The following is a 10,544-nucleotide window of genomic DNA, read 5'->3' as shown; positions in this document are numbered from 1 at the left end:
GTGCTTCTCACTGAAGTGCCCAATAACCTCCAATAAACCATGGGATGCTGCTGGCAGAGCAGGACTTTGCTTCTGGAATTTTCTCCTGACGTGATGTATCCTGATAGCCTAAGCTGACTGCTCTGAGCAGATTCCTGAGTGTTTCTGATTAACGGGGCTATTACTTCCTCCTGCAGTTGCCTGTTTTCTGTGAAGGGATAGGATCGGCATAGCAAATAAATACGTTATATTCATGTAGATTATAGCATTGCCTGCTGATTGAGTGCCTTTCTATAGGCAGGACTGTATAGTCTCTGCACACCAAACAATACCCTTTCATGCTCCAGTACAGCTTCCTTCCTTGTGAGTTATTCTGAAAGCCCGTTGTATTTAAATGCTTAGCAGCGTGTCAGCTTTCACTCGTGGTGAGAGATTTAGGAGGTGCAAAGGCACCATTATTTTAGGCAGGACAATACTTTGATATAAAATTGAAAGTCGTGAAGCGGGGTGGTTGTCACTTTTACTGACGGGGCGAATGGACCTGTCCTGTGTGAGGGAGAGCAGACAAATTGTTTTCAAGCTCTGACAAATGATCCTGTGGTTGGGCTCCAGCCTTTGCCTCTCAACTGCTTTTAATGATTAACTTAAATATTTTTATAGCATCTTGAGATTTTTAACCTCTGGTTTATTTTCTCTCTGCAGTTGGAAGAATCCGAGGCCTTTATCCTCTGGGCAGCTTTTCGGTTCGGGTAGCCTCTGGTTTCAGACACCTCATCATTTCCGCCTGCCAACCTGTCTGATATGTCGGGACCCGTGCCGAGCAGGGCCAGAGTTTACACGGATGTGAACACACACAGACCCCGCGAGTACTGGGACTACGAGTCGCATGTCGTTGAGTGGGGGTGAGTCTCTGGGGTGTCCCTGGACTGGGATTGATCCCTTTAGGATCCTCCTTAGTGGTGTATGGGGAGGTGGGCCACTCGTGCTTTAGGCTTTTTCATGCTCCGTGGCAGGTGTCTGGTGTGTGTGGCAGATGTTAGGATCACAACTTTTCTTGGGAAAAGTGTTTCTTGTAAAAGTTATAAATCCCCAGCAGTGCAAGAACACTTTGAGCAGCTCCCTTAAGAGCTTGTTTTGAAGAGTTTTGGCCAGGTAGTCAGGAAACTTGCCCTTACAGAGGGCAGAAAATCTTTTATGTGAAGCAGTCCAGCCAGCCCCGGGTGTGGGGCTGAAGAGAAGCGAAAAGGCTCTGATGTTGCCTCTTGGGTGAGCGAAGACACTGAGCAGACTGAAATAGGTCCGTGCTATTCTGTGACTTGTTGCTCAGCAAGCTGCGAGTGACTGGAAGCGACGTCTGCTGCTGTTTGAAGGAAGGAGGTGTCTAAATCCAGCTCATGACTAAACCGGCCAAGAATCAGACAGCAGCGATGGCAGCTTCGCAGCTCTGCGCTCCTGCCTTTGTGTAGCAGGGCCCAGGCTGAGTTGTGCCCTCAGCTTTGTTGCAGTTCCTGGTGTCTGAAGTGTCCACAGTCTGAGTGCCTGCTCTGCTCCTAAAAATTTGGGTTTCTTCCTTGATTTTTAACAATATTATGCAAGGAAAAATGCAGCTTCCAAATATGTAGAAGGGATAGCTCAAGGTTGCTGATGCCGAAATGCAAAGTTGGGTTTATGTTACCTACTGCAGAAGAAATAAATCCGGATTGAATCTGATTTGAGGGAGTAGAAACTCCCTGTTTCTCTCCTAATTCTTCATCATCGCGTTCAGGAGATGTAAAACATTAATTAATCTGCCTTGGCTGAAAGGTGAGGCGCTGATTTAGCGTTAGGGAGAGGTCTGTGTGTTGTGATGGAAGTGACTGAGCGCTTTGGAACTCTGAACTTTTTATCTCCACAGAAATCAAGATGACTACCAGCTGGTTCGAAAATTAGGCCGTGGCAAATACAGTGAAGTATTTGAAGCCATCAACATTACAAATAATGAAAAAGTAGTTGTTAAAATTCTCAAGGTGAGCTGGGGATTGGGCAAAAGATAAAATCTATCTGGAGGTGGTCAGGAGGTCAGGAAGTGCAGCATCTGGTCTAAGATGTTCCCTGTTCTAAACCTGAAATCCTTAAAGCCTGCCTCAGTGCAATGGGCCATCGTTTTGAGCCTCCTCATAGAAGCCATGCACTTGGTTATGAAGTCAAAACTCTGCCTGTAAGGAATGAGCCTCTCTCTTAAAGAAGTCCTGATGTGCAACGTGTTTTAACTTGGAGCTAACAGCAGCTGACAAGAAAATTCTCCCCTCCTCTGCCTGCCCGTCCCGTGCATAGAGGCCTATGAGCTGATGGGACGTTGTCTTAAAGCCACTTGCTAGATCTAGGGACTGCTAACCTTAACATTTCCATTTCTGCTCTGCATGTTCCATTGCGTAGGTAATAACCTTCCAGACTGGGTAAGGGTCTCCTGGATGCCAGTTACTCCACAGTTAGTTCACCTTGATTGATGAAATGCTTTCATTTAGTGGCCCTCAGCTCATGGACTTGGTTAAACATTTACCATATACCGGTTAAGAAGTTTTGAACTATCAGATCATGTTCAGACAGCTTTTAAAAAAACAATACACCGTCTTCCTAACCCTCACTCGTGTGAAACTGATGTTTGTAGCTGTCAGGGCTGTATGGTTAGAAAGGAGGCTGCTGATATTTGAGCCCTTACTGGAGCGATGCACACAACACAGTCTGGCTGTTGGAACTCGCAGAGGCTCTGATGACTCTGATTTTGCTGACTTGCAGTCACCTCTCTCTGTTGTCTGGATGTTAGGCTGCCTGTTAGCCTCACTTTACCGGATATTTGGTCTCACACTTTGGGTTTTTATTCTTCAGCCTGTTAAAAAGAAGAAAATCAAGCGTGAAATCAAGATCTTAGAGAACTTGCGAGGCGGTCCCAATATAATCACTCTTGCAGATATAGTAAAAGATCCTGTGGTGAGTATGGAAGGAGCCTAAAGGGTACACTGGGGTTATAGGTGAAGTTGCTGCGTTTGACTCCAGCTCTGATTTAGCATTTTGTTTTCCCCTGCTCTTAAATCCTGCTTTTGAATTGCTTAATCAGATCAGCTCTTAATCTGATTAACTTCTCACAGAGGGCCCTTCCCCCAGAGGTCCCTTCGGCCCCTCGCTCTGTATGGGTGAGACACCAGTGAACTGAGACAAGTTAATTCATCTACAAACAGCGCTGCCAGGGCCGCAGGCTTTGCCTCTGCTCTGGGGGGAAATCGCAGCGTGTCTGAGGCAGAGGGGCCTTCAGCAGTTTGAGGAGTAAAAACGGTTTAATTATCCTAAATGAAACATCATAACTCGATTTAACATGGCTGAATGCTTTTCTCTCTTGTTTTAGTCTCGGACACCCGCTTTGGTTTTTGAACATGTAAACAACACAGACTTTAAGGTACAGTGTGGGATGTGAGCTTCTAATGTTTAACCTTTGAGAGCCGCTCGTAACGCTTTTCTGAGGAAAGGCAAGTGCGCAGGGGGCAGGCAGGTTATTTAATAATTTCCTTCCAACATAGTAACTGTCTTTAAAGGTAAATACACTTGGGGAAGAGGTTGGTAACTAGGCCTTTAGTATCATTTTGCCACAGCAGTTACAAGATGAGAAGCCAGATTCCAAATGGTTTTGTAACCTTCAGAGCAAGTTCATCTTGTGGACCATCAGTGCCTGTCTTGTAGAAACGCTTTGCTTTCATGTTCAGCGTATAACTTTTGGTTAGAAGCACTTTAAACGTGGACAGCTGTTTCTGTGGCTTTCCATGCTTCTGGGAAAGGGGATTTCGGTGTCTCTTTGTCCCCTCTCCTACTGACCCACCTCGGGAGAACAATGGCTGTGCAGTGCCATCTGGAATAGCTGCTTCGTGTTGCAGAGCACCCTCGGTCTGTTTGAGACCCTGTCTGCAGGGGTAATTTATTCTGCTGGTGGTGTCTGCAGCCTGAGGGAGTCAGTGATGACCCAGAACGTCCTGTGAGCAGAGCTGGGAGTAAACTACGTACGTGATTTGTGAGGAGAGAGGAACAGACAGCTCAGAGTCACTTGGGGAACTTTGTCCATTCAAATGGGTTTGGAGAACCACAACGGCAGAGGACGGGGCTGGGTTGCTCCAGGTTGGTGGGGGTGTGATGTTTTTCTTGGGTGTTGACCACTGATTCGATGTGTTTGTGTCCCACAGCAATTATACCAGACATTAACAGATTACGATATCCGATTCTACATGTATGAGATTTTGAAGGTGAGTTGGTGTTTTGCTGCTTTGTCAGTTTATTTCCAGGCTTTGCACTCAGCCAATCCGATAGAGATGGTTATTGTGTCACTAATAGGGGGGAAGAGGAGAGAAAGCTGATGGAAGAATTGGATAGACAAATACACATCAAGTCAGTATCAGTTGTTCAGCTTTGTTTCTGCAACAAATTCGAGTCCTTTGCTTATTTTGGATAGCAGAACCTTTGGGTACACTGAGATAACTTATGATCCTAAATCAGAAGTGTGTGAAGCCTCTGAAAACAGAAAATTGTAAGCTGTTAGTGGCTGGGTTTATGTCAATCTGGAAATGATTGAACTTGGAAGGTTCTTGTGACTGCAGCATCTGTTCCTGTGTCACTTACAGGCTCTAGATTACTGCCATAGCATGGGAATCATGCACAGAGATGTCAAACCTCACAACGTCATGATTGACCACGAGCACAGAAAGGTAATAGCGTGGGGCAGGCTGGGGCCCTGCTGTTCTCTTGGCAAATTGGGATCTGTTTTGGGTACTCCTGTGTAGTGCTATTAGCATGTTCAAGGAAGGCTGTGCTTCCATCACGTGGAGAAATGTAACATGAAATTCTGTACGCTGCTTTTCTTCAGTTTTTATGGGTTACGTGTAACCCAGAAACAGGGTTGGGAAGAGAGGTGTTTTATTTAGACCGGTTGGTGATATGGGTGTGGGGAGAACATCTAAGGAGACACTCTGATCAACGTCAAATTAATTGGAAGTAGAAGTCTTGCAGATGAAGCTTCAAACTAAACTGACCTGTCCGTGGTTCAGCCAGTGAGCCTTTTTGTCTTTGTTTTCTGCCATTTCTAGCTTAGACTAATAGACTGGGGTTTGGCTGAGTTCTATCACCCCGGCCAAGAGTACAATGTCAGAGTGGCTTCCAGATACTTCAAAGGACCTGAACTCCTTGTAGATTATCAGGTAAGAAATACCAGGATTTATCACTGACTTTTATATGCAAAGTCTGTGCTATTTCAGGGTAGCAAACCAGAAATTCAGATATCAAGAGACCTGAAGCTAAAGACGGTCTGTTTTAAAATGGATCACAGAAAGCAGTGGCTATAAAGCCCCTGAATTAAAGAACTAATGAGTAGTCTCAGGACCTGAGCGAGAGCTGCAGAGCTGTCATCATGGATCTTGGAATACAAATGCTGAATATTTTTTTAGCAAGGCTGCTTTAGCAGTAAGGTACAGGGCTGAAACAAAGCCCTTGTGGGAATAGCGAGGACTGCATGATCTTCTAAATTAAGCTCTAAAAACATCCCCTATCTGCTGGCAGTTTGCATTATGGAAATGCTGTGGGCTGGAAATAGCAGTGGTACTGGTGACTGTCAGATCACGCCAGCTCTGAGTGAAGGCGCTTCCTCACCTGCCCATGCACCCTGTGGAGTCCGCTCCTGTTGCTTGTGGTGCTTCCCTTCTCAGCCCGTCTTTCTCATGGTTCACAATCCTGAGTTCTGCAGCGAAAACAGAAAAAGCTCTTTAATATCTTTATGGACAAGGATGGAAATAAGATACTGGCTGCTCTGCTAGTTGCTGTATCCCAGTTTGAGGAACTGGAGCACCGAGCTGAACGCTGATCTGGAGATGAAGGTGCATGAAGATATTTCAGTCTGTTCCCAGCGTGATGTGGCCGCGTTTGTGTCACTGGAGGGAGGGGGAGCCTGTTAGTTTTGGGAGCCTGTTTTGCTTAACTAATTAGAAATTGATTTGTCCTTCTGGTTTTGTGCAGATGTATGATTACAGTCTGGATATGTGGAGCTTGGGTTGCATGTTGGCTAGTATGATATTCCGAAAGGAGCCGTTTTTCCATGGCCACGACAACTATGATCAGGTGAGAGCTGGTCACGTCCCATCGCTGTTCTCTTAGCACCGTGAGGGATTCCTGCTTATATAAATATTGAGGGATCTGAGGAAGAGTTTAAGCATTTCTCTAATGGCTTCTCTGCTCAGCTTGAAGCCACGTTCCTTTTCTCAAGCGTGCAAGATTACCTAACTTTTCAAGTAGAAATAGATTTATAGTGCTTTGGATTTGAGCTCAGTAGGTGTAATGGTAGTTTTATTAATTCTGGTACGTAGATCAGCTACTCCTGAGGTTATGTTCTGTGCAGAGCCCCTGCCACTGTCCACCCTCCCTCCCTTCTGTACAGAAACTGTGAATTTGGTACAGGTTTACATAGACTCTGAAATCTTTGATGTGTTGCCTTTAGACCAAGATCTTTATACTTAAACCTTTGACGCTGTGCTCTGCATCTGAAGTGCAATATGGTCAGGGAAGTCAGAGCCAGGAGAAGACCCTGTGGCTGCTGGTTCACAGGTTCAAGCTCCCAGGGGAATGTGCTGCTGTATCTTCACACTGACCCTGGCGTTATTGTACCATTGCAGAACTGACTTCTTTTTCTCTCTGTTCCCAGCTGGTGAGGATAGCCAAGGTGCTGGGAACAGAAGATCTCTACGATTACATTGACAAATACAACATTGAACTGGATCCACGTTTCAATGACATCTTGGGCAGGTGAGCCAAGGCCTGGAGTAGCTCAGAAGCTCTTGGTAGAACTGGACAGCAACTGCGTTGTCAACAGAGCTTGAAGTAAACAAAAAATTGTGCTTATGGGAGAAATCAGAGCCAAGATCCTTGAGAAGTGTCACTTCGTGCCCTTGATCCCTTTTCCCAGTGCTTCCCATGGTCCTTTATCTGCAAATGGACTTGAGGAAAGGTTCTTTTGAAATGTCAGCTAGGCAATAAGTGAACTGCTGGAGCATAGAGCATGAAGGGCAAGTGCTCTCTCCAGTATTACAGTGGAAAAAATAAAAACCAATGGTACCAATCAGGTATTGCTTTAAGATGGCATTTACTTATATTTTTTCCTTCGTGGAGTTGTTTTGTGTGACACAAAAATGGCAAAACTATAAGAAATTGGTGTTGAGGGCATCGGGGAAGAGCAGGAGCTGGGATCTGAGGCCTGTAAACGTGCTCTGTACACGAGCCCTCGCGGTGTCCAGGGCTGTGGTGGCTGTGCCGCCACGTGGAGACGCAGTGTACTGCCACTGTGCACTGAGCTGCGGCCCTGCTCGGAGACAGAGACGTCTGTCAGGGTTCTTGCTCTTAAAAACACAAAGTTTGGCATTGAATGCCCTCTGCCTGGCCTGATCTGGGGGTCTTTTTTTCTCCTCCAGACACTCCCGTAAGCGATGGGAGCGCTTTGTTCACAGCGAGAACCAACATCTGGTGAGTCCAGAAGCTCTGGATTTCCTAGACAAGCTGTTGCGATACGATCACCAGTCACGACTTACAGCGAGAGAAGCCATGGAACACCCCTATTTCTGTGAGTATCGGCTGCTGTCCGGAGAGATCTGCCTCTGCCTCTGGGAAATCTCTGCTCCAGGAGCTAAGAACAGCAGCATAATAAGCCCGGTCTTTGGAAATAATTGCAGAGTGGTGGGTAAAGTAGGGCACTGCCACCTACACCAGTGAGGAAATGAAGCGTTATCTGCCCGTGTCAGGCTGCTGCATCGAGGAGGCTTTGGTGCTAAACCTGTGCTAATTTCAGCAGGTGTCTGGGTACGCAGGCTCCCGGGTTTTGATAGAAGCAGATAACTCTGGTTGCTTGAGAAATGGGCCCTTTTAAATTCCTTTTGTTACACAATGTGTACCTTCATGAGTGGTGTGTTCAGGGCTTGGTTTTGCAAGCAAAGATGTAACCCTGACTAGTAAATGTTTTTAACCGCTCTGTTTTTCACAAATTTGATATTTACATTTTTGAAACAGCTACGGCAACGCAAAGTATGAGCACATTTGCTCTTTTTTTTCTTTCTGGCTGCCGCACAGACTTGTGTAATTACCCACCAGTATAGATCTGTCATGCCTGTGGCAAACGTTCACTTGAAATGTTTGGCAAGTTTGGGCATTAGTGAAGCAGAAAGCTTGGAATGCGAGGGTTGGACAAACAGCTGAGCTAACTGGTGTCCAAGCAGAGAGAGCACTTGTACTGCTCAGCATCAGGGCAGAATTTGAAATTCCCTCGTCTGATGCAGTGGGTTTGGGAGGCAGGAAGGGGATGGCCCTGTTATTTACCCGCTGCTGAAAATGGAGTTAATGAGTGAACTGGGGATGTCTTGCAGAGCTCCAACAACACTCGTTACAGCTCACAGGCTACTGTGGGGTGTGTGATTGTAATTAGTGATCGTTTTCCTGCTTGCTACACCCATTTTCTGGGTTTGGCTTCATGCAGTTGCTTGGCATGGGAAGGAGATCAACTTCACCTTCGTTTCCTTCAGCCTTTGGTGCCCAGCAGTGCTGCTGAGCTCCAAAGCGCATCATTTAGGTGACTTTTCACTGATAATCTTGGTACCTTCTTGAGCTCTTCCCACTGGAACTGGTGGAAATTCCTGCAGCAGGCAGATGATGGCTGACGTTATGTGACGTAGCTTGCCAGGACCAGGCTGTGGGCGATGGGTGTGCTTCGGCCGCTGTCTCCAGCGCGGCGTCTAAGGGTGATGTGCTCTTCCTAGATCCCATCGTGAAAGACCAGGCTCGGATGGGCTCGTCCAACATGCCGGGGGGCAGCACTCCTGTCAGCAGTGCGAGTATGATGTCAGGTCAGTGGCATCTTAAAGCGTTTACCCAGGAGGGTGAGGATGCAGGTGGGGCGTGAGGTCACCTCCTGGGAGCGATGACGAGGAGGGCTATCAAGAAGTGGGTGGGAGAGCACGAGAGATACGGCCTCGCCGCAGCCTGTCGTGTTTTTCTGGTCCCGTTTTAAGCAGCGCTCTGCGGTTGGGGTTTTTGGCAGCGGTTTGAAGGACGGTGATCCTGCCACACACGTGACGCTCGTGTGTGTACAAACCTGAGCTCTTCTCAGAGGCTGCAGAGAACCATAATGGCTCTTTAATCTCAGCTTCTTTTGGCAGCTCAAAAGATGGAACAAAGCAGCAAAAAAAAAAAGCCGCCGCTTCATTTCGAGCCCTGGTTCCACTCTAACCCCTGCTTACCCCTCTCTCTTCCAGGGATCTCCTCAGTGCCAACACCTTCACCCCTTGGACCTCTAGCAGGCTCGCCCGTCATCTCTGCCACCACCACCCTGGGGATGCCGGTTCCAGCGGCGGCAGGCGCTCAGCAGTAGTGACGGGCTCCGTCTCCTGCTGCCTGGGCTGGGTCAGGTGGGGAAGAGGTTGGTTTTTTCTCCCCCCTCCGCCTCTCCTCAGGACGCAGCTCGTGCCTGGCAGGGGAAGGGAGGGGACGACCGCTTTTGGAGGCACCGTGTCTGAACTGTTGCTTGTGGATTTATAGTAGTTCAGTCATTATATACAAAATTATTATAGGCTGATTTTTTTTTTTTCTTTTTTTACTTGAACTTTTCGTAACTCAGGGGATTCCCTGAAAATACCTACAGATGGAATATTTCTCGGACAGTTGTTTGGTTTTTTTTTGCCCCTACCCCACCCCTTAAAAAAAAAAAAGTACTCTTCATTTAAGAACAAAGATGAATCAACAGCATTTCCAAGCTATTGCATCCTGCTGGAAATCTCTTCTCTCCATTGTTCCCACCATTCCTCCTCCACGAGCCCACACCTCGGGGGATTGTGCTGTTCTCCAGAGACTACCAAACCAAGTCTTCGTGAGGCAGGGGAGGGAATTCTTAAAATACCACTCCCATAAACCCCACGTCCTGCACATGACTCAGCCGGGGTGCGCTGAGGAGACAGCTCCAGCGTGGAGAGGTGGTGTAAGCTTAACGGGAGTAAACGCAGATCATGTCTGAAACCCTAATTGGATTGAATCATGTCTCCTTGGGAGGATGCCAGCTCGCCCCCTTGCATGTAATTTTAGTCTTAAAAAAAAATATGAAATTCCTGATCCAAACGGAGTCCCTGCCACCTCCCGAAAAAGGCGCTCCTGTCGAGTACACCGTACTCTTCATCAGCCCCCTGTCTCTGGAGGCTTCTTCCTGCCCACCGCTTGGCCCGGGTCTCTGGAATTAGTTTGTTATTGGGTCTGTTGTTTTTAAGTTGTTTATCTGAGTTTCAAGCTGGTGGCTACTTAAAGCTGGAAAAATCAGACTGCGCCGAGTGCGATGTCACATCTTCTTCACCCGCCATCCCCTCCCTCACGTGCCATGTGGTGAGAAATACCAGTTACCTCACAGTCTTGTAAATACGCACTGAGAGGAAGGAGCGAGCAGACGTTAACTTAAACTGAAATGGTAGATGAGTAATTGTGGACGAATATTCTCATTGACAACGGAAAAGCACCCTCGTTACAGCCCTGCTACC

The 10,544-nt window shown here is 47.1% G+C and overlaps 1 protein-coding gene across 2 annotated transcripts; it reads left to right on the top strand.

Annotated features, from left to right (window-relative positions):
* The first annotated feature begins 673 nt into the window (after positions 1 to 673).
* LOC104537382 (casein kinase II subunit alpha) lies at positions 674 to 9,598 on the top strand. Of its 2 annotated transcripts, none has more exons than XM_010180240.1 (12): positions 674 to 881; positions 1,874 to 1,985; positions 2,845 to 2,946; positions 3,359 to 3,409; positions 4,185 to 4,244; positions 4,620 to 4,703; positions 5,082 to 5,192; positions 6,004 to 6,105; positions 6,686 to 6,786; positions 7,449 to 7,597; positions 8,784 to 8,870; positions 9,279 to 9,598. In XM_010180240.1, exons 1-12 carry the CDS (start codon positions 781 to 783, stop codon positions 9,392 to 9,394), a joined length of 1,176 nt encoding a protein of 391 aa, XP_010178542.1. In that variant the 5' UTR covers positions 674 to 780; the 3' UTR covers positions 9,395 to 9,598. The 2 variants fall into 2 exon arrangements, with proteins under 2 accessions (XP_010178542.1, XP_010178541.1); XM_010180239.1 differs by having other exon boundaries at positions 679 to 881; positions 8,784 to 8,903.
* The last annotated feature ends 946 nt before the right edge of the window (positions 9,599 to 10,544 follow it).

Source organism: Mesitornis unicolor, unplaced genomic scaffold (assembly GCF_000695765.1).
Source record: "Mesitornis unicolor isolate BGI_N332 unplaced genomic scaffold, ASM69576v1 scaffold44112, whole genome shotgun sequence".
Taxonomy (NCBI): Eukaryota; Metazoa; Chordata; class Aves; order Mesitornithiformes; family Mesitornithidae; genus Mesitornis; species Mesitornis unicolor.
This window is presented reverse-complemented; position numbering and strand designations above follow the sequence as displayed.